The sequence below is a fragment of the Peromyscus californicus genome, unplaced genomic scaffold (assembly GCF_007827085.1).
Source record: "Peromyscus californicus insignis strain IS unplaced genomic scaffold, ASM782708v3 Scaffold_15__1_contigs__length_86483966, whole genome shotgun sequence".
Lineage (NCBI taxonomy): Eukaryota > Metazoa > Chordata > Mammalia > Rodentia > Cricetidae > Peromyscus > Peromyscus californicus.
This window is the reverse complement of record NW_026294447.1, coordinates 60249245-60272008: the sequence shown is the minus strand read 5'-3', so window position 1 is coordinate 60272008 and position 22764 is coordinate 60249245. Positions and strand designations below refer to the sequence as shown.

At 52.9% G+C, this 22764-nt stretch overlaps 2 protein-coding genes across 9 annotated transcripts in view; one reads left to right on the top strand and one right to left on the bottom strand.

The window, feature by feature from the left end:
- Positions 1 to 2525: 2525 nt before the first annotated feature.
- Positions 2526 to 9787, top strand: Ankrd9 (ankyrin repeat domain 9). Of its 3 annotated transcripts, none has more exons than XM_052739043.1 (3): positions 2526 to 2729; positions 3470 to 3651; positions 4147 to 9787. In XM_052739043.1, the coding sequence occupies exon 3, from the start codon at positions 4203 to 4205 to the stop codon at positions 5181 to 5183; it is 981 nt and encodes a 326-aa protein (XP_052595003.1). In that variant the 5' UTR covers positions 2526 to 2729; positions 3470 to 3651; positions 4147 to 4202; the 3' UTR covers positions 5184 to 9787. The 3 variants fall into 3 exon arrangements, with proteins under 3 accessions (XP_052595003.1, XP_052595002.1, XP_052595004.1); XM_052739042.1 differs by having other exon boundaries at positions 3467 to 3651; XM_052739044.1 differs by lacking the exon at positions 3470 to 3651.
- Tecpr2 (tectonin beta-propeller repeat containing 2) overlaps positions 9724 to 22764 on the bottom strand; it is a 105261-nt gene continuing 92220 nt past the window's right edge. For all 6 annotated transcript variants that reach the window (XM_052738990.1, XM_052738994.1, XM_052738993.1 and 3 more), the window contains 3 exons: positions 14309 to 14450; positions 13676 to 13825; positions 9724 to 13191 (listed from right to left, as the gene is read on the bottom strand). In XM_052738990.1, the coding sequence (XP_052594950.1) occupies positions 13037 to 13191; positions 13676 to 13825; positions 14309 to 14450 (447 nt within the window). In that variant the 3' untranslated portion in view covers positions 9724 to 13036. The remainder of the gene's footprint in view (positions 13192 to 13675; positions 13826 to 14308; positions 14451 to 22764) is intronic.

The following is a 22764-nucleotide window of genomic DNA, read 5'->3' as shown; positions in this document are numbered from 1 at the left end:
CCTCTGTCTCCGTGGGAATCATGCTGTGCCCCAGCTGCTCTCCACTTCCCACATCCATTCGACCTTCTAAGAAGGACGTTACCCCTTCACGACCATCTACATTGTCCCCTGGGTACCCTTGAAGGCAGCAATGACAGGTTGGGGTGGGGGCTACAATCGTAGGCCTGGCTGTGGTCCCCACAGGTGTGGGCAAGGATGGCCACAGCACTGGAATCCTTCATGCCAGGGCACAGGGCACCGTTTACCCAGCAAGCCTCACCAAGAGCAGTGGGCAGGCCTCGAGGGTGGGTGGTGTCAGCCTGCTCTGGGCAGCACTGAAGCTGGGCAACTTGGGAGGGGCAGGGATATACCTGTGACAGTTCTGGACGAGGAGAAAGGAGAGATGGGAGAGAGACCGAATGGTGGAACTTTTGTCAAGTGGCCTCTCCAGAAAAAGCATCAACCATTGCCAAGGGCCAAGGCCTCCTGACCTTACAACCTCTCAACATAGTTGCTCTTGGGGACTTGGTTTCCAACACATGAGCCCCAAGGGACACGTTCAAGCCATGGCTGTGACCTTGGGGAAAAGGCAAGCTGCTGAGGGTGGGGATTGTTTGGTGCCATGACGGAGAAAGGTACAAAGTCATCTGCCACCAACAGCCAAAGACAGGGAATGGGTCTAGGTGCCGAGACCTCTGTCCTGTTCAGATCTACCCGACTCTTGTCTTTCTCCTCCCCAGGGTCTTGTATATGGCTCAGGATAGCCTTGAACTAACGGCAATCCACCCACCCAGCCGGCTGAAGGCTGATTATGTGACAGCACACCATCCTGCCTGCTGTTTCTTACCCCAGTTCACTGGCTCTCGGGAGCCAGTGTTATTTTTGTGTGATGTCTGAACTAACAAGCAAAATGACTTTCTCCAACTCCACCTGCACCTCAGGTCTGCAGCATGCATCCATGCTCCTGTCTCAGCAGGTAAAGTCCACGGGACTAGCTGTGGCCCACTGACCTCTGGGCTCTCCTAATGCTCTCTCGCGCACGTTCCTCCTGAACTCCCCCTGGGAGTGCCTTCCCGCAAACCACCTGGACTTCTTGGCTGAGTCCCTGCCCATGCAATGCTTCTGAGCGGTTGAGAAGTGAGATCAGGCTGAACTTAGAGTCCTCTGGGAACCCCAGCTGGGAGAGGAAGTCAGAGGACAGCATGGAGTCCCTGAAGCCAAGTACCCCCATGGTCTTGTAACCTGTGCCCTTTCACCCTCATTATACAACTGCTGTGGAAGGAGCTATGTCTCACCTTAAGCTCTGGAAAATTAGGATTGGGTAAGGAGCCACGTGACGAGCGGCAGGAGACTCTCTCCCAACATCTCCCTAGGGTAGAGGAGGAGCTGGGGGCTCCCAAAGGTCATTCACTTTGCCACACTCCCCCTCATATTTAGAAGAAAAAAGCTTGAAGACACCAGAGAAGACTTGTTGAGTGCCGAGGCCTGGGAAAGGCAGGGCTCGGACCCACAGCCTGGTGTTCTCTGGAGCTCTTACTCCTGGCCATGACTGGTAGTTGCCATGGATCTCCTAGGAGTTGGTTTAGTCTAGAAGTGACACTGTCTTGATGGCGCAGGGGTGTACTGGGGTCTCTGCAGGCAGACTGGTGCAAACATGTTTTGTAGTCTGGGTTACAAAGAGGTCTGCACACCGAGCTGTCTGTCCCCTCTCTAGACTTCAGCGCCGCACTACCTATTGGGATTGTTTATCTGGCCTTCTAGGGTACAGGGCTACAGATGCCCCCAAAACACGTGTGTCTGAAAGTGTGGGTGTACCTGGGATTCTGGGCAGATGCCCGCTTGGGTTTGCTCAGAGGACGCAGGTGAGATAGACTTCATTCAGCCTAGTTAAGTCCCTCAGACCGTCAGGGAGGCATAGAGTCAAGATGGGACTGCTAAGGCATTCCGGGAAAAGAAGATAGAAGAGCCTGTGAATGGAATTTGAGACTTCACCGGGGATAATGTGGGGGTAAAGGAGATCCAAGGCCTAGGTGTAACAGTATTAATTAGTGCTTTTGCAACAGACATTGGGCTCCTAAACCCTCCAAAGTCAGGATCTCAAGCTCCAGGGTCCTTTGTGGGAAGGCTAGGTGGCCTGTCCAGTTCCTCCTGGGTGAAAAACAGCCTGGAATGCCAGCTTCCTTCAAAGGCCCAGACTACGACTCGAGCCGAAGAGCAAAGACAGCCACATTTGACACAGGCCTGGGAGCCTATTCCTGTGGCCCGGGGCTTGGACGCACAAACCCAGCTCCAGGCTCCTGCCCGGACTCGCCCCGCCCCCGTGATGCCCCGCCCTCCAAGCTCCGCCCCGTACCCGGTCTCTCTCACCCCCCCACCCCCGCGCCCTCAAGTTTCTCCGAAGTTTTCCGCGGGTCCCGCTGAGCGCCCCGCCCCTTGGCCCGTGACGCAACAATGGTGCAGCGCGGCGACCAATGGGTTGCGGCGGGGGCCGGCAGCGTGAGCCAATGGAGGCGGCGGCCCGGCCCGCGGTGCTGCCCGGCCCCGGCCGCACTGCGCCGCCCGCCGCCCGCCCCTGGGCCGCACCGGCACCGGCACCGGCACCCGGAGACCCGGTCGCGGGGGATCAGAGTGCAGCGGGCGCGGGCGGCGGCGGCCCTCTCCACGTCCGGCGTCGCGGGATCTCCATCTGCTCGCCGGTGCATGGACGGCGCGCGCTCCGACCCGCCGCAGGGACAGGGTCGCGCGGCTTGGTGAGTCGCCTGCCCCGAGCGCCCCCGCGCGCAGGTGCAGCCCCGATCCTGGCCACTGGCCAGCAGACACTCGGGCGCGCCCCGCAGCCGCCGCGGCCGAGGTCGGTCGGTCCTTGCCGGGAAGGGTCAGGGAGGATCTGGCCGGCGGCCCAACCTCCAGTCACGGAGCCGCGGCCGTGACTCTGCCCAGTGACGTGGGGCGGCCGAACTTTACGTAACCCGCCCGGCACCCCACGCGTGCCCACACAGTACACCTGGGGCGCGGGGGCCCAGGCTCGGGAAGGCGCTGCAGTCATGGCATCGCCCCAGAGGGGCGTCTGCCGCAGCCCACTCCATAGTGCCCACCTCTGCAACCCAATTACCACGAATAGTCGTGACACACAGTGTGTGGACAAGGCCCACTCGCCGTCCCGGGTCCCTTGTGACCTAGGGCTTACCCTTGCTCGAGGTGGTAGGGCACTTGGGCCGGGGTGCCAGGGCTCAGGTTGAGGCTGGGGCCCAGGGCAGAGATAAGGCTTAAGCTGGGGTCTGCAATGTCTGAAATGGGCCCAAACAGAACGCAGGAGACCCAGGCTCTTGTCCTGGCTCTACCTGACTTGGTGACTGACCTTGGACTAACTTGTCCCCTGTTGAAAAGTGGGGTGGCATTACCGGCCTCATGTGGCTGGACTTGGAGTGGACTGTAGATGGTGAACACTCCAATCCCTCCGTTGACTTCACCTTTTCCCTCCTCCCAGAAGCTCATTCCTGATGGGCAGCAAAATTGTTTGTGGATGAAGGAGCCAGAGCCACTCCCAACTCGGGCTGGGGGGTGCACTGGCAGCCACCAGTTACCACTTTCTTGCTGGTGAGGAAGCTGGGAATTGGTGCAGCAAAGTGAATAACCCCGTCTATAGAACCCAGGGCCGCCTGCAGGAACCGGGTAGGTCTCACTGAGTAGTTATGTCCACGACCCTCTTGGAAAGAAGCCCTCAGGGTACTCTGCTGGGGGTTAGGGTAGAAGTGGGGGGGCAGGGTTTGGGGCTGGATGAGTTGAGCTCAGCTTGTGCTGGGGGCCTGAGTCTTAGGTGTCACATGGATTCCTCTTTGTGATTGGCGGGACCTGGCTCAGGTGTGAACAGGAGCTCTTCTCGGAGGTCCCAGAGTCGCAGAGGGTTGGGATACTGAAGGCTCCGGCAGGTCCAGCCTCTAACACAAGCTAGAGACAGGCTGTAGATGTAGAAATTCAAGCATGGTTCTGGGCCTAGGAGAGAATAGAGCTGGGGGCAGTGACTAGTAGAGGCGATGCTGGTGATGGGAAAAGGGGCTGTGACAGAGACATCCAAGACCCGAGGTCTGTGTGAGGTGAGGGTGGGTGCCATTTCTCAGGCCAGGGGAGTTGTGACCAAAGCCTTCACTTTTTCCCTTTGCCCCACAGGTTGGTCTGGGTGGTGCGACCCATGCCTTGAGGCCAGGAGACTCCCAGAGGCCAGCATGCCGTGGGACGCCAGGCCCGGACGCAGTGCCAACGGTGGGCCCGAGGGCGCAGGCTCAGCTCGCTTGCGGGTGCAGAAGCAGTGCCGGAAGTCGTCCTTCGCCTTCTACCAGGCAGTGCGCGATCTGCTGCCCGTGTGGCTACTGGAGGACATGCGCGCCAGCGAGGCCTTCCACTGGGACGAGCGCGGGCGCGCCGCCGCCTATTCACCGTCGGAGGCTCTGCTGTACGCGCTCGTGCACGACCACCAAGCCTATGCTCACTACCTGCTGGCCACCTTCCCCCGGCGCGCGCTCGCCCCGCCTAGCGCGGGCTTCCGCTGTTGCACGGCGCCTGGACCGCACGTGGCGCTGGCGGTGCGCTACAACCGCGTGGGCATCCTGCGGCACATCCTGCGAACCGTGCGGGACTTTCCACTGGAAGAGCGCATGCGCCTTCTGGACCGACGTGGCTGCAGCCGTGTGGAGGGCGGTGGCACGTCGCTGCACGTGGCCTGTGAGCTTGCGCGCCCCGAGTGTCTCTTCCTGCTGCTTGGCCACGGAGCTTCTCCAGGCCTGCGAGACGGTGGTGGCTTTACACCGTTGGAGCTGCTGCTGCGCCAGCTGGGCCGGGACGCCAGCTCAGCCCCTACTGCTGCTGAGGCCTCCTCTGCCACCGTCCACGCTGCCACCACCAGCACCACTCCGCCTGGGGAGCTGTGTCAGCGCCGCCTGCTGCTGCTTGACCTGCTGGCACTGTACACCACGGGGGCTGCTGTGGGCCCAGCTCGATGTGAGCTGCTGGGAGACCGGCTACGCTGGCAGAAGCTGCTGGGAGAGGACAAGTTCCAGTGGCTAGCAGGGCTGGCGCCACCCTCCCTCTTTGTACGAGCCATGCAGGTGCTGGTGACCACCATCTCACCTGGCCGCTTCCCCGAGGCCTTGGATGAGCTGCCTCTGCCACCCTTCTTGCAGCCATTGGATCTCACGGGCAAGAGCTAGACTCGGGGGCACCCTTGGCACTGTATTTGGGGGGGCAGAAGTATTTTTGAGAGCATTGTACCTGGCACTTTACATACATGGATCTCTGACTGTACAGAAGAACCTGCCTGGTCTGTTGCATGCTTTGGGGGTAGGGCTGCCAAGTCAGGCAGGCTCTCAAAGAGCCTTGGCTCTCCACACTCCTACTCAAGTGCACTAGCTCAGCTGAGGATATGGGTGAGGACCTGGAGTCCCGGGGAGGTGACAGCTGACCCAAGCAGGAGAGGAGGAACAGGAACAGAGGGCAGGGACAGAATGTGCTGAGGCCAGGACAGGCCTGTACCGTTGTAACCAGTCCTCCTGTGCTCTCAGCCTCATAAATGGCCTGTGGAGTTGGACTTGATCCTATGTCCAAGAGGACAAGAAGGGCTGAGTGGGCAGCTGTGACAGGAGGTGAGAGGTAGGAGCCAGTCTGTGTGTTTGAAGCAGCTCACACTGAATCATAGGCTTCCCCACCCAGGCCTGGGATTGGCCCAGCATTCCCTTTTGCCCTCAGTCAGGATTGGCAAGTGCTAGCCTGGGCTTCTGTGCTCAGCTCTGCTCTGCACCTGCTCCATCACAGGCTTTGAGTTCCCTGCATCACGTCTCCTCATCCGGACCAGGGGGGTTTTCCAGGCCTCCTGCCCAGCCACAGGGATGGGCTCCTCACCCACTCACAGTGGGTGTCACATGGTGCTTATGGGCCTCAGGGCTGGTGTTATCACCCTGGGCAAGCTTCTTGCCCAGCCTGAAGAGCTGGTTTCTGCTGGAAACTTGTGCAGATTGGAGGCTTGTTAATGAGCGCACCATCTTTCAGGATAAAGGCACCCCGGCTGCAGAGCGGGGTTCACACCCCGAGGAACTTCGAGACTGGGGAGGAGGGCCGGATCACCCTGCCCAGGGATTTTGCTGGGCTGTGAAATTCAACCTTTGTGGCATGAGCTTGTGGGCCATAATGTGCTGCCAGGAGCCGAAGCCAGCAGTCTGCTGAAGCGGTCTGGCCGAGGCACCTGCTGCTCAGTGCTCCTGAGTACAGCATGGCTGGGGGTGCAAGAGTGCAGGCTGCTGGGCCACATGAGTGAGGGTGGGGAGCAGGAAGGGCCCTAGACCTTGCCACCTCTGTGCTGGGCCCCACTGTTACTGCCAAGAGATTTTAGGCCATTCCCCAGGCCTGAAAATGTGACCTCTCCCCCACCCCCCAATTCCAGAAAGTGGGACAAGAGGTTACCGGCCGGTCCTGATCCTACATGTAGATCGGAGGGTCTCCTTGCCTTCTGCCTAAGTCGCTTCTCGGAGTCCTGGCAGTTGTGGGTGATGGATGCTAATGTACTCCCCAGCCCCAAGTTTGACCCATTCAGGGTTAGTCTCCCTGGACTTCCAGGAGGTCCCGGTTCCAGATTAAGGATGCCATTGGTGGTGATACTTTTTTATTTGCAGGAGATGAACAATGGCGTGTGGTAGCTCCTGGGGGAGTCTAGAAGGCTGGGCTCCTGTTGAGAATGTTGACTTGGGGTCTGCTGGTGTCCTTCAGGTGGACAGACTGCTGCTGTGTTGACAGCCTCACTGGTGTGCCTGGCCTGGAGGAGGGGTGCTGTACTTGTTAGGCCTTAAGGTGGCCATCAGGGAGGAGGCCATCAGGGACCTTGTGGGAGGGATTGGCACCACAGGGTGAGGATCAGGCCCAAGAGTGGTGGCTTGGCTCATGGTGACAAGCACGTAAGTGTCATGGTAGTCACCATTGCTGATTGGTCCCCAGCCTGTGTCTTGGATGGATACAAAGGCAGAGGAAGACTCACCTCGGACACTGATTTGGGTGGGGCCTCACTCCTGGGAGATGGAAGGGAGCAGGCCCAGAGAGGTGGAGAAGCCTAGCCAGCCTCCTCAGAGGAAGGCCTGATTCCTGCCACAGATCTTTTCTGTCCTGCCTGCCCTTCAGGAAGCAGAGGGCCTGGAGAGGTGGTGCCCGGCTGATAAGAAAGGCCTCACTTATCATGTGGTAGTTTCTGAGAGAGGAAGGGTGGGTGACCTCAGTGTGTGGCTTATCTGTCCCCTAGGCCCCCCAGCCCCAGGAAGGGCTGTGTTGTCACCTGACGTATTACTACCCTGGTCACGAGCTTGCAGTACTGAGCAGATCTGGAGGGGGACTAGAGCCTGCCAGGCCCGGTGCTGGCAGTCGCTATCAGCTAGTGGTAGGTGACCTTGGTGGCTCCAAAACATACAATCAAGTCTCTTCTCTTGGTTCCTTTGTTCACTTCATGGATTTCACCAGTGTATCCTGCCCCCATCAAATGTCAAATGTGTCCCCAGGAGATCTGTACCGCACCCCAGTTAAAGAGTTCAGGAGCCAGAATTTCTGGCCCCTGAGGCCTATTTGGAAGGACAATGAAACTGAGCCACGGTGAGGCTCATTGCTGAGTGCCTCACTTGGATTTGGAAGGGCAGTCTGAGCTGGTGTGACCTGCTGCCGCCTCCACCCTCGGCTTGTGTCTCTCTTCCACACTGACTCCATCTGCTTTAACCGTGCCTTCATTTCGCTACCAGTCTCAGCATGGACAGCAGGTCTATACATTACCAAATCCTTTACAGACAAGGTGGTTCCCAGGAGGCAGGGAGGAAGCACACAGGTTCTCGAAGACTCCATGGTGGAGCCCTTTCCAGTAACTCCAGACCACCATAGTAATGCTTTACTGTGATCCAGGCACAGAGGATCAAGAGTTCATGACCAGGGGCTGGAGAGATGGCTCAGTGCTTAAGAGCACTGGCTGCTCTCCCAGCCCCAGGTTGAATTCCCAGTACCCACATGACACTTAAGTAGTCTCTAACTCCATTTCCAGGGGATCTGATACCCTCTTCTGACCACCTTGGCCACCAGGCATGCGTGGGGTACACAGACCTACATGGGGCAAAGCACTCATGCACATAAAATAAATCTTAGAAAAAAAGTTAATCTCAGAGCTCAGAATATAGTCCAGAGGGTAGAGTACTTGCTTAGCACCTACAAAGCTCTGGGTTTGATCGCCAGCACCAAATAAAGCTGGGCATATATTCCCAGCACTCACAGAGTGAAGGCAAACAGTGAGTTCAAGGTTATCCTTCGCTACGTAGCCAGTTTGAAGCTAGCTTTGGCTATGTGAGACTGTCTCAAAAAAAATTACCAAGGTCAGCCTAGGCTGCATAATGAGTTCTAGGCTACCCCTGACCCTGTGTTTCAGAAAAGCAAACATCAGTAATTGGTACTGGTGTTCCCCCAACCCCCTTTGCTGACTGGCTCTGACTATAAAACCCGAGATTTGACGTCTGCATGATAAAGCACAAAGGCATTAATTTTTAACTTGATGAGTTATTACCAATGTCTGCATGGGTGTAACCACCGTCCCAGCCACGGGGGAAGTAGGAATCTCTACCTCCAGTGAAATCTAGACATTGAATTTTTTTCTCTTTTAAAGTCCAGGGCTGTCGAGATGGCTCAGTGGGTAAAGGTGCTGGCCACCCGAGCCTGGACTCCTGAGTTCAATCCCCGGAACCTAAAGGGGGAAGGACAGGCCTGACTCCACAAAGTTGTTCTCTAACTTGTGCTGTGGCATGCACATCCACATCCACACATGCACAAAAACATACAAATAAATAGTCCAGCATGGAAACATGGGATTGTGGGGGAAAGTCCAGGCCTGAGCATGGCTAGGCTCCTGCAGGAGAGACAATGGTCACACTGCTTGCTGCTAGCTGCCTGCCCACCAGTGTCAAGCATCTTGGTGTATTCTTAGTTTTTTGGGGGGATGAGCAATGCTGGGGAGATGGAGCCACACTAAGCCAGTGTTCTACACTGAACCATCCCCCATGATTCAGTTTTTTTTTTTTTTTTTTTTTTTTGGTTTTTCGAGACAGGGTTTCTCTGTGTAGCTTTGCGCCTTTCCTGGATCTCGCGCTGTAGCCCAGGCTGGCCTCGAACTCACAGAGATCCGCCTGCCTCTGCCTCCCGAGTGCTGGGATTAAAGGCGTGCGCCACCACCGCCCGGCTGATTCAGTATTTTTAAGATCACCATGGTAGGGGCTGGAGAAATGGTTCAGCAGTTAAGATCACTGGCTGCTCTTCCAGAAGACTGGGGTTCAGTTCCCAGCACCCACATGACAGCTCACACCTGCCTGTCACTTCAGTTCCAGGGGATCTGACACTCTCACAGAAATACATGCAGGCAAAACACCAAGTCACATAAAAACAAATCATTAAAAAAAGATCACAGTTGTATAAGCATTTCCCAGTATTTTATGAAAAGAATTTTTATTTTATTTATTATTATATTTTTTTGAGACAAGGTTTCTCTGTGTAACAGTCCTGGCTGTCCTGGAACTCATTCTGTGGCCCAGGCTGGCCTCAAACTCACAGAGATCCACCTGCTTCTGCCTCCCAAGCGCTGGGATTAAATGCATGTCTGCCTGGCTTAAAAGAATGTTTAAAATGTGTTTGGTGTTGATTTTGTGATATTTGACTCAAGTGCTGTTAATAATGCAAAATTAAGAGAACTGAGTTTCTAAAATGTAAATTTTATTTAGTTTTGAAATAAATAATACATTTACATGGCTCAACATTCAAAGGATAAAAAAGACACAAACTTGGAAACAATCACTGGCTCACTGCTTGTCCCAAGAGAGAACTTGTCTCTGCCCCTCCTGAAGGGTGAGGCACAAGCACCCGCCCCCCCCCACCAGAGTCCTCCTCCTTCATCTGTAAACCACGCTGTAGTGACAGGTCAGGAGAGCTGCTGTAAGATCCCCTGTGGGGCCCCACAGTATGCCCTGCTGGCATACATCCTGGGGCACCTTCCCTCTGTTTGATTCTTTGTTGCCATTCTGAGAACTGAACCCAGGGACAGCAGCATGCTAGGCCGGTGCTGGATCACTGTGCTATATACACACACCCCAGCTCTGGCTTTATTCTAGACAGATGATCAGAGGTGGCAGAAGTGTGAGACGTTGGGACCCAAGCCCCATCGGAGGCTCTCCCAGAGGGCTGTGTCTTTGGGGTCTCCTTCACTGAAGTGCTTCCTCACCTCCTCTGCCCATCTCTGTCCTGTTTGTTCCTGCTCGTCTGGACAAGTTCCCACAGCGAACATTCAACATGGGTGCCACACTTGTAGCAGTCATGTCTCTTTCTCAGTTTGTTTACTTGTAAATTTAGTGTTTTGGAGACAGGCTCTTACTATGTGGTCCAGGCTGATCTGGAACTTGTGGCAATCCTGCCTCAGCTTCCTGAGTGCTGGGATTTCGGGCATGCTCTGGGCCCAGGTAGGGTTTTTGGCCTGTGGTGCAGTGTGTATGCTAGGTCCATCACCACTATGCCACATCTCCAGTCCCACATGGATTTCTGACTTACAGGCTCTACGTTTTGAACAGTAAAAATCTCCATCCGGGTTTTCTGTGGCTGTCCCATCATGTGGGTGTACAAAGCACTTGCCCCGCAGAGGGCAAAGGCAGGTTTTCCGTGCTAACTGGAAACAGTAGGCACAGCAGCTGTACAGTTGTTTCCTCCCATGGCAATGCCATGGAATGCTGTGTGTGATGCCCTAGGGTGCTGCCTGGCTGCTTGGGGGAGGGCCCGGCCATGGTCTGGATTGTACGTGCCATGCTGGCCCTTGCTGGGGCGACTCCAGGAGTGTGTGGCATCAGCACAGGTCAGCAGATTTGCCAGGCTATGCTCACTGGCTAGCCATATTCTCCTTCCTGGGTTCTAGAGAGGGAGGGCACATGAAGTCAGGAGACCTGAGCAGTAATCTGGGGGTGTATGTAGGTACTGTCATGATTTTAAGAATTCCTCTGTCTAAGAGAAACATCCCAGTGGGGATTCTGAAAGTGAGCTATACTCATAGACATCTTAGCAGGACATGGTGGTGCACACCTGTAATCCTAGAACTTGAAAGGAGGATCAGAAAAAGCCATCCTTGGCTAGCTACATGGTGAATTAGAGGCTAGCCTGGGCTACATAAGACTGTCTTAAAACAATGAAAGACTAATGTCTTGGGACAGCCCTTCATTCTGCCTTCTTTGGAGCATTCTCTCCAGGGCTGCCAGAGGGTGTGTCTATCTGTGGAGTAGCCAATGCCCACTATCCCACCCTGGGAAGCTGGCTCAACACCATCCAGGTCCCAAGACCAGGCAATGGTGCTCTGCTGCAGTGTGGCTGGGCTGGTGGGCTTTCTGCAGGCCAGCAGGAGATGGTCCGCTGCAGGCCTCTCAGCTCAGTCACCAGACTTCACGTTTGGAAAAAGTCTAACATTTTGCATGATCTCAAAGTACAACTAAAATATAAAACCCAAAAGAAAATCATACAAAGCACTGAAGCTCAAAGTAGTTTTGAGGTGTCCGCTTAACTTGGGTTTAACTGCACTATCGTCCCCGCGGGCTTAGGGAGTGCTGCCATTGTGGGGAGCCAGGCAAGGCACACCATTCACAGAAGGGGCGCAGCCAAGCTGGGGCTGCTGCTGAACTTTTACAAAAAGGAGTGTATAAAATGAAGTGCAGTCAAGTCTCAGCCGCTCACCATTGCTGAGACCTGGAGCCTCTGCTTCATGACTGCTGGGGCCTTTCACTGGGACTGAGGGGCCTGACACATGCGCAGTAGAAAACAGACGTCAAGTAACCGCCTGGAGCAGGTGGATTAAAAAAAGCAGCCAGTGTGGAGCAGTGACAGGGACCTCCTAGGTGGGGCAGCAGGCTCAGGGAAGGCCACACTGTGGGCAGCCTGCCCTGAAGCCTGAGGAGAGAGTGCTGCTGTGCCGACATGGTGACGGACATGGCAACTGTGAGCAGGAGGCACTCTTTCTTCCCAGCTGCTGGGGGAGTCAATGCCATGTCCACTGAAGACACTGGCTGCTCTTGGGTTGAGGACATGATCGGATGCCACCCCTGCAAAGCTCTAACCAAGATAAGGTGGGCTTAGGATAAACCTCCTGAAGGAACAAAAGACCTTCACTGTTTTCAGAAGATACATTTATCTTCTAAATTTGTGAGATTTCATCTAAAATGAGGTATCTTATTCAGGTTTGTAACACAACAAATGAGAAGGCAATTTACTAGATTCATCATCTGAGGAAGTGCCTGGCTTTAGGGTGCCCAGCAGCACACTAGTCAAATGTCTTTCCAAAGATGTCTATAGATTGGTTCAGCCTCTCCCCACTGTGTCTGACCAGCACCCTGTGCTGGACTAAATGGACCATTTGGGCACCTCTGTGCTCTGTCTCACCAATTGGCTGTTGTGTTGGCTGACGTGGGCAGCTACCCTGAGTGTGGGCAACATGATGAGGCAAGGATGTGTTCGTGTATTCCCTGCACAGTCCAGCCTCCCTCCTCGATGGTACTTTCCCACCTGGAATGTCTAGTGTGGGACGTCCACTGTGGCCTGTACCTCAGAGAGATGTGAGGGACTCTGTGATGAAGTCAACCAGCAGGCCTGTTTGGACACGTGCCTGACTCTTCCTGGCTTTGACTCATCTGCCTATGGCGGTGTCCCTGTTGGCCCACACACCAGGATCTGTAGTTGCTGAAGAGAATTTACTGTGGTGCACAGGTAACAAAAGTGCATGCAACTGAGCAGCAGCAGCCACTGCTCCCATTTGGAGGTGACCTTGGCAAGATGTCGAAGGTGCTGCTGCTACAGTGACAGCTCCGGGCACATGGCTGAGGCTGTGAGTTCTGGAATGAGATGGAAACAAATACAGAGGAAAGCAAGTGTGGGGTAGCCAGCCTGGTGGATGAGGCATGTCCACAAGTGAGCCACTAGGAAACATCAGCATCCATCACAGAGCCTCAGTTTCCTCCCCGACTGGCTGTCTGGGGCTCCTTCAGATGACCTCCCACTCATCCTCCAGGTCCTCAGGGTGGAAGGCGGCTGCCTGGCTGTTCTTTGGGGTATTGTGTGAGTGGCTGAACGTCTTTGTCAGTCGCTGGAGAAGATAGCCAGGGGAGCCCACTGCCCACAGCTCGTCTGATGAGGTCACTGCAAAGATAACAGCCAATCACAGTCTTGTAGACCACATGGTATGAGACAAAGGGCACAGGTGGTGGGTCGGGCCCTGGGTCCAGTCTGGACTTGTGACATTCTGGCTCAGAGATAAGGAAGAGCCGGTCATTTCCCCAACTGCTACTTTGTTCTCTCAATTTAATTTTTCAGTTTTTTTTTTTTTTTTTTTTTGAGACTCACATTGTAGTCCAGACTGGCCTGGAACTCACAACAATCTACCCCCTTAGCCTTTCAAGTGCTGGGATTACAAGTGTTAAGTAGCTGCACCAGCAGTTTGTTCCAAGCAGTGCAACATCCTGTTCCCGTCAGGTGACTCCCAGAACCCGTGTCTAGCCCTCCCACAGGTAGGCCTTGTCCTGGGCTCCGGCTGTATAGATGTGGAGCTGAGTTGGGGCAGATTCTTCACATATGCCCCTCCTCCCCTCAGGATACACCGAGTCCACCATGCCCCAGCACCTGCCTGTGAAACATGACACACTTCCGGGAATTTTCTTCCAGTAGTCCCCAGCAGGATTCTTGTCTGTGATGCCATAGCGGCGGGCAAGGTCACCATTTGGACAGCGGGCCCACACAGTCCTGGTGCTCAGTGCCAACTGGCAGGCCTGTAACCCTGTGGGCAAACTGGGTATCAGCTAATCTCTGGAACACACAGGACAGAGCACCCTTCCCAGTACTGCTCTCTTCAGACACTGTATTGGCCACCAGGACTTCCGCACGGTGACACTGTATGATTCTGGGCACCAAGGGAGAGGGTGCCCCAAGCAGGCTAGCCTAGTCACAGATGGGTCTGGGCACTGAGAAAGCTATATTTCCATAAACCCCGCAGAGCTGGCCTGGGTTCTCCCAGCAACACATGCCCTTCCGATCTTTACCTGGTTCCTACTTCAGAACATCTCAGACCCAACAGGATACCCAGGACTTCCACGTGGTCCCTGGTGACAGCTTGTTTTTACAGAAAATGGGGCTCAAGGCTTCAAGTTAAATAGCCCCGTAAGAATTTCAGTTCCTGTCTTGCCTGGCACCATGGGCTGTGATGATAAATATAACTGTAGCTGTGTGGGGGACAATGGGATATCTGTTGGATTGTCCCTACCTGGCACATGCTCCCAGTCCGTCCCCACAGGCATCTCCTCAGTGATCCCAGTCCGCACGTGCACATTCCATCTGCTGTCCAGGGCCCACAGCATCTGGTCATTGGGGCTAGAATGGACGCTGACCAAGGTGACCCCGGCAGGCTGGAAACAGGAAGGGGCAGTCCTCAGAGAAGGACAAGAGGTTTAGGGAGCTAGAGGCACACCAGAGACGGCAGCAGGCCAGCTCAACATGAGGCTGGTGGAGCTGGGTCACGGCAAAAGGGGCAAGGCTGGTGTGGGCTCCTTGGTGTTCTGCATCTGGCATGCAGTCTCACAGGAAAGGAAGACATTTACCAGGCTGTCCTCATAATGCCACACAAACAAGATTATGGGACACCCCACCAGACAAGGAGATGCTTCAGCTGGTGACACAGAAAGGCAGCAGTGGTTTGGAGAGGGAGTGAACCAATGAGAAGAAGTGGCAAGTGGAGCCCGGCACACAGGACACAAAAGCAGCACTGCTGGCTGAGCCCAGCTGATGCAGCAGGTAGGTGCTGCACCTGGAGAGAAGGCGCTGCAGCCTGCTTGCAGACCACCTGCCTGGCCAGGCTCACCTGGGCCCTGACATCTATCTGGAGGCTTCCCTTAGCTCTATTATCCTGTGTGTGCCTTTGCTTCTGGTGACATTTCCTGCAGTATGGACTATGCAGTATGGGACATGGAGGTACAGAAAAGTAGCAGGAGCTGGCTCTTAGGTAGGCACCAGGCTGGCTGTACTGCTTTGTGTAGGTCAACACACCATGGTGTGCTGTCCACTTTTTATAGGCAAGAGCCAATCCCTCACATGTTGTTTGCTGTGCCAGGGTGGACCACTCTGCAGAATAACAGAGCCCCATGTTTTGGAGGGCAGAGTGACCTAGAGTTCAGGTGAGTAACCAAAGCCTTGAAGGTCTGGCTGTCCCTTGTGCTGATGCTTCCCTTCTTGGACTCAGTTATGCCTGCTGCATGCCCTCTCAGGGCTCCAGTTTCCTGGGTTCTGGCCAGTTACTTACTGACATGTGGTCCCTGCTCTGCATCGTGCATTCCAGGATGTCAAGAATGTGGTTATGGGGGCCGAGCGGTGGTGGCGCATGCCTTTAATCCCAGCACTTGGGAGGCAGAGGCAGGCGGATCTCTGTGAGTTCAAGGCCAGCCTGGGCTACAGAGTGAGTTCCAGGACAGGCTCCAAAGCTACACAGAGAAACCCTGTCTCGAAAAACCAAAAAAAAAAAAAAAAAAAAAAAAAAAAAAAAAAACCAAAAAAAGAATGTGGTTATGGTACATGCTTCAAACCACACTCCACTTGGCTCCTGTCATGATGACAGCGCACCCCTGCTGGATCGAGCTGCCAGACTTCAGGGTACCCTTTGTGAAGAGCCACCCATCCTTGAATATCTGCTGAAGCACTCACAACCTGCCCTACTTCTCACCCACTGGCCACTGTCGGTGGTGGCTTTCTACCCATCATTGAAGGGGCAGAGCACCAAGTACAGAAGGCATGTGTATGGGAGCATGGAGGGGGCAGAAAGAGAAGACAGATGTGGGCTCTGTGTTATATGGATGGGAGGTAGAGAAGAGTGAGAGTCAAGGCTGGAGAGTACAGGGCTGTAGCAGGACGCCACAGGGCTCTGCATGACCTACAGAGTCATAGGGAATATAAAACGGCAGCATAAGAAACCAGGGTTGCGGGCTGGAGAGATGGCTCAGAGGTTAAGAGCACTGACTGCTCTTCCAGAGGTTTTGAGTTCAATTCCCAGCAACCACATGGTGACTTACAACCATCTGTAATGAGATCTGGTGCCCTCTTCTGGCCTGCAGTCATACATGCTGTATACATAATAAATAAATAAATCTTAAAAGAAAGAAAGAAAGAAAGAAACCAGGGTTGCTTTCAAAAGTTAGTTTCTAGGCCAGCAGAGTTAAAAGGTACATATGAGCTGGGGGGTGGTGGTGGCGCACGCCTTTAATCCCAGCACTCGTGAGGCAGAGGCAGGCGGATCTTTGTGAGTTTGAGGCCAGCCTGGGCTACAGAGGGAGATCCAGGAAAGGTGCCAAAGCTACACAGAGAAACCCAGTCTTGAAAAACCAAAAAAAAAAAAAACAACAACAAGCCGGGCGGTGGTGGCGCACGCCTTTAATCCCAGCACTCGGGAGGCAGAGCCAGGCGGATCTCTGTGAGTTCGAGGCCAGCCTGGGCTACCAAGTGAGTTCCAGGAAAAGGCGCAAAGCTACACAGAGAAACCCTGTCTCGAAAAACCAAAAAAAAAAAAAAAACAACAACAACAACAAAAAGGTGCATATGGCACAGAGGGAGGTCTGCCTCTTGTAGCTCTGCAGTTGGATGCCCATGGATCACCACGGGAGCTCAGTGCACAGGAGCTCAGTGCCTGGGCCTGCTGCTCATGCTCAGCTTTGCAGTGCTGTGCCCAAACAATATGCCTTAGAGTAGGTCTCCTCTGAGCAAAATGTTTACTCTACAGTTTGACCACATGATGCCTATTTCTATCCCAGGATAGAAATGAGGAGGTATAGGTTTTGAGGAGGGCTGTTCAGGTCAAGTCTCAATCCCAGAGAGTGACAGGAACAAGAGTAGGGAGAGAAGCGGCTGCCTACTCTGCAATTGGGCATGTGAGGACGGCGTGCTGCTGGACCCCACAGCACTGACACAGAAGAGGGGCCCTGGTCCAGCCTGTCCACACACATTAGTGCTGCCCATTAGCTACCATGCTAACCATAAGCATAGGCGAGGAGTCTACAATTACAGACATTTTAAATGAATATACACGTAAAAAGCAGGGGCTGGAGATGGCTCAGGGGTTAAGAGCACTGTTCAATTCCCAGCACCCACATGGCAGCTTACAACTGTCTGTAACTTTTTTTTTTTGATTTTTCGAGACAGGGTTTCTCTGTGTAGCTTTGCGCCTTTTCCTGGAACTCACTTGGTAGTCCAGGCTGGCCTCGAACTCACAGAGATCCACCTGGCTCTGCCTCCCGAGTGCTGGGATTAAAGGAGTGCGCCACCACCGCCCGGCAACTGTCTGTAACTCTTGTTCCAAGGGATCTGACACCCTCACAGAGACATACATCTGGCAAAACACCAATGCACATAAAATAAAAATAAATTATTTAAAAAATAAGTAAAAAGCTAAAATTTTGGCTTATTTAATTTTAAAACTTTAAAAAAAATTAGGAATGAAGAGTATATCTTATGCAACAGAGTAAATAGTTTAAGAATAAGGACCAGCGAGGTAGCTCATTGGTAAAGGCACTTGTCACCATGCCAATTCCCAGGACCCACATGGCAGAGGGCGAGAACTAACTCCTGCAGCTTGTCTCCTGATCGCCACATGTGTGATGCAGTATGACCCCCTCTTACAAGACAGCTAAATGTGATACACATTTTTTTTTTTTTTTTTGGGTTTCTCGAGACAGGGTTTCTCTGTAGCTTTGCGCCTTTCCTGGGACTCACTTGGTAGCCCAGGCTGGCCTCGAACTCACAGAGATCCGCCTGCCTCTGCCTCACGAGTGCTGGGATTAAAGGCGTGCGCCACCACCGCCCGGCTGTGATACACATTTTTAAAGATTCAAGAATACTATGGACACATTAAGAACTTACATAGAATCTCGGTAAGCGGAGAGAAAAAGTAGATATACCTGTGTGTGCACATGTACACCCTTGTTAACTGTCATTTAAAAAGACTATAGGCCAGCACTCGGGAGGCAGAGCCAGGTGGATCTCTGTGAGTTCGAGGCCAGCCTGGTCTCCAAAGCGAGTACCAGGAAAGGCGCAAAGCTACACAGAGAAACCCTGTCTCGAAAAACAAAAACAAAAAAAAAAAAAAAAAAAAGACTATAGGGCCGGGCGGTGGTGGCGCACGCCTTTAATCCCAGCACTCTGGAGGCAGAGCCAGGTGGATCTCTGTGAGTTCGAGGCCAGCCTGGGCTACCAAGTGAGTACCAGGAAAGGCGCAAAACTACACAGAGAAACCCTGTCTCGAAAAACCAAAAAAAAAAAAAAATATATATATATATATATAAATATAAAAAGACTATAGGAGCCAGGCGGTGGTGGCACACGCCTTTAATCCCAGCACTCAGGAGGCAGAGCCAGGCGGATCTCTGTGAGTTCGAGGCCAGCCTGGTCTACAGAGCAAGTTCTAGGATAGGCACCAAAACTACACAGAGAAACCCTGTCTCAAAAAACCAAAAAAAAAAAAAAAAAAAAAAAAAGAAAAGATTATAGGATAGAGGTGGGAGGAACCAAGTTGCTTTCTGGAGTAGTTCAATTATAGCCATCAATATGCTGAAATGTTTACAGATTAAAGGGACTGCTGGTGGCCAGAGTCTCCTTTAAATATAGTAGGGTAGGGGATGCTGTCCCATGCTCCCAAATGATAAAGCCCCAGGATCATCCCTCATCACTAGAAATGACCAAGGCACATTTCCTTGCTCCTAAGCAGCCCCTTGCAGGAGCAGCCATTCCTCTCTCCATCATCAGGAGATAACAGATGGTATTACTGTGATCTTGACACAGTATCCCTGTGGACACCTTCCTAAGTAGAGGAGAAAAGTCCCAATGTGGGCTGAGGAAGCTGTTTGGGGCCACAGTGAGGGTTCTCAGGTCCTGAAGTAAGAGGGTCACCTGAGTCAGGCATGGTGGAGCATGCCTTTAATCCCAGCACTTGGGAGGAAGAGGCAGGCAGATCTCTGGGTTCAAGGTCAGCCTGGTCTACACGGTGAGTTCTAGGATACCCAGGGTTGCACAGAGAAACCTTGTTTCAAAACAAACAAGAACAAAATAAAAACAAACAAAAAAAGGAGTCCCCTAAGCATCAGGTACAGTCAAGTTCTGCTCCATTTATACTGGGTTAGCTACCACAGACAAGGCCTGGTGTGTGTGTGTGTGTGTGTGTGTGTGTGTGTGTGTGTGTGTGTGTGTGTATGTGTGTATGTGTGAGTGTGTGTGTGTGGGGGTGATGGGTGATGTCATTTTGTTTGCTGTGAAAATGTGTCGCTCTGATTGGTTGATAAATAAGGCTGTTTGGCCAATGGTAAGGCAGAATAAGGTTAGGCGGGACATTCTAAAGAGAGAGAGGAAGGAAGAAGACAGAGCAGGGAAGACGCTGCCAGCCGCTGCCACAAGAAGCAAGATGTAAAGATACGGGTAAGCCACGAGGCACATGGCAAAGAATAGATTTATAGAAATGAGTTAATTTGCCGGGCGGTGGTGGCGCATGCCTTTAATCCCAGCACTCGGGAGGCAGAGCTAGGTGAATCTCTGTGAGTTCGAGGCCAGCCTGGTCTACAGAGCGAGATCCAGGAAAGCCACAAAGCTACACAGAGAAACCCTGTCTCGAAAACTGCCCCCCCACCAAAAAAAAAAGCCTCTGTGTGTTTATTTGGGTCTGAGTGTCTGCGGAAGTGGCGGGTGAGAGAGATTTGTCCTGACCGCAGGCCAGGTGGAACACAGGAAAACTTTCAGCTACAAGTCAGGGAGGTTTCCTAGAGACAATCCAGGACCTTGTATATACCAAGCAAACTCTATACCACTGAACTACATCCCCAGCCCTGGGCTCTTTGAAATGGGGTCATGCCAAGCTGGCCTCTAAATCATAATCTGCCTCCTGAGTGCTGGGATTTCAAGGTGCAGCACTTTGCCCATCACCATGCCCAGCATGTGTGAATTAGCACACTGTACTTGGTGCTTCCCATTTGGCACACACCCTTGAGAAGGGCTTTGCCTGATCAGCCACCATACAACACTAAGACCTTACTCTCCTTACTCTTATAGAGAAGAGGCTGCTGTCACCTCTGTCAGTGGAACGGCACAGTCTGTATGTTCCCAGCCCACTCACTGACAGTTAGCACTAGAGACCATTTCTACCTGCTGTCAGGGGCAACAGGCCCTGCTGGACAGGCTGTGCTGTTTGCTCCAGTGCTTCATGGCCCTGGGGCACACTAAGTCCAAAGAGCCAGAGCCCACTCTCCTGTGAGCCATCAGGAAGGCTTCGGGGTCTCCACAATCACCACAGGTCGGGGTAGTCCTTGTGCCAGCCCCCAAGCTTCCTCTGTGCCACCTGCCTGCTCCCCCTAGGCTGGGCAGGTTCCTGTGAAAGGCAAGCCATGCTTTGTGTTTTCCCCCTCAAACAGCTCCTGTGTCTGGGGTTTTGCTGCTTGAGAAATGCTAACAAAACGAGCGCAGCAGAGGTGAGCAAAGCCTGGGGAAACCCAAACGATAACCAGTGGACAGTACAATTAACTCCAGTTGTAGAGCAAACAGACTCTATTCTGTCTTCCAGAACTCAAGACACCATCTCAGGTTCAAAGGGACCCTGGAGGCCAGTCAAGCTGAACTCCTTTACATTCTGGGTAAGAAAAACTACAAAGCTTGTGCCTGGAGCTAGAGTGACTGGGTTTAGACCAGAGTCCTCCAAATTGCCACGCTGAGCCCTTGTCTCTGACATGCATACCTGCACCCAGAACATAAGAGGCATGTGTACCCCTGCACACCCTCACACGTCCCTGAACCCAGGCTAAAAGAACACAGAATTTCTCCAGTAGAGGAACTGCTGCCCTGGTCTGAAGTCAGTGGCACCTTAAAGACTGTCTTTTGGGTTCCCTCTCCAGCTTTCTCCCTTTTAACCTTTAATCCATTTTAAAATGGGACACAACCTGAACTTTCCATTTCTAGAGCCCTCAGGGTCTCTGCTGTGTACTGTGATGTTAGCAGGTTTAAGCCTTAGGACACTGAGGTGTATGGGTTCATCTTACGGGCTCCATGGTGGTGGCACCTTCATTTATTTGCTCCTTAGTCCTTTGTTTTCTCTAGCAAACCCTCTTCTGCCTCTGGCCTCTTCTCTTCATTTCAGAAAAGCTGGAACCCTAGATGCTAATGCCAGTGGACCTCCCAACCAGAACAGCATGTCTCAGAACCCAGCAAAGAACAGCATTTGCTAGTCATAGGGGATGTGCTGCAGAAAAATGCTCAGAAATAAGTTTCCTGGGCAACTCCCACATCCTATTTTCTGAGCAGGTAGGAAAACTACCAATTGGACCACTATCTGCCCACCACTGTGGCTGAGATGTCAGCATGCAGCACTGCCCCTGTGTTCCTTACAGCTTGTCCCTGGGCTGCTCAAGGGACCCTCACATAAATTGCCTGTGGCTAGCCTTTCAGGTGAGTATAGCCCAGAAGAGGAGGTCCCTGGAAATGACAGCGCTATTCATTCATTCATTCATCTATTTATTTATTTATTTATTTTGGGTTTTTAAGGACAGGTTCTCTCTATGTGCCTAGTTCTGGCTGTCCTGGAAATCGCTCTATAGACCAGGCTGGTCTCAAACTGAGATTTGTCTGCCTCTGCCTACCAAATGTTGGCACTAAAGTCGTCTGCTACCACACCTGGCTAAAACATTTTTTTAGTAAAGTACGTAACCCAGGCTGGCCTTGAATTCCTGATCCTCCTGCTTCTACCTTGCTAGGGATATAGGTGTGTGCCAGTGGACACTGGTTTATATGGTACTGGGGATCAAACCCAGGCCCTTGCACATGCTAGGCATGCACTCTATCAACCCATCCACATCCTGGCCTGCCCTGCTATGGATGCTGCACCGGAGATAGAACCCGGGTCTCCTGCATGTCAGGCAAGTCTTCACACCAAGCTTCATTCTAACCTCTCAGAACTTCTGATCAGCCCCTTCCTGCCTCATTCTTAAAATCAAGAAACTGTCACATCTAAAGAAAGTGTCTGGGGCTGGAGAGATGGCTCAGAGGTTAAGAGTACTGGCTGTTTTTCCAGAGGTCATGAGTTCAATTCCCAGCAACTACATGGTGGCTCACAACCATCCATAATGAGATCTGGTGCCCTCTTCTGTCTGCAGGTGTATATGCAGACAGAACACTGTATACATAATAAATAAATCTTTAAACACACACATACACACACACACACACACACACACACACACACACACACACACACACACAGGCAAGCTGGGGGCATTTAAACCATACAGGGACCATGCGGGAGAAGATACTTCAAAAAACACCCTTTAGGGGCTAGGGCGATGGCTCAGTACAGTAAGAACGCTTCTATGCAAGCATGAGGACCTGAGTTTGGAACCCAGTACCCATGTAAGAAGCATGGCTTTGCATGCCTATACCACAGTATTAAGGGGGTAGAGACAGGAGGATTGCTGAGGCTTGCTGGTTGCCAGCCTAGCTGAAAAATGATGAGCTCCAGATCTAGTGAGAGACCCTGTATTGGTGCGCAAGGCAAACATACTGTACACACACATAATATACACTGGAGTGCCCGCTTGCGTGCGCACGCCGCGCGCGCACACACACACACACACACACACACACACACACACACACACACTATAATAAAATTAAAATTAAAAACCCAAAGAAACAAAGACTTGTTTCTTTGAA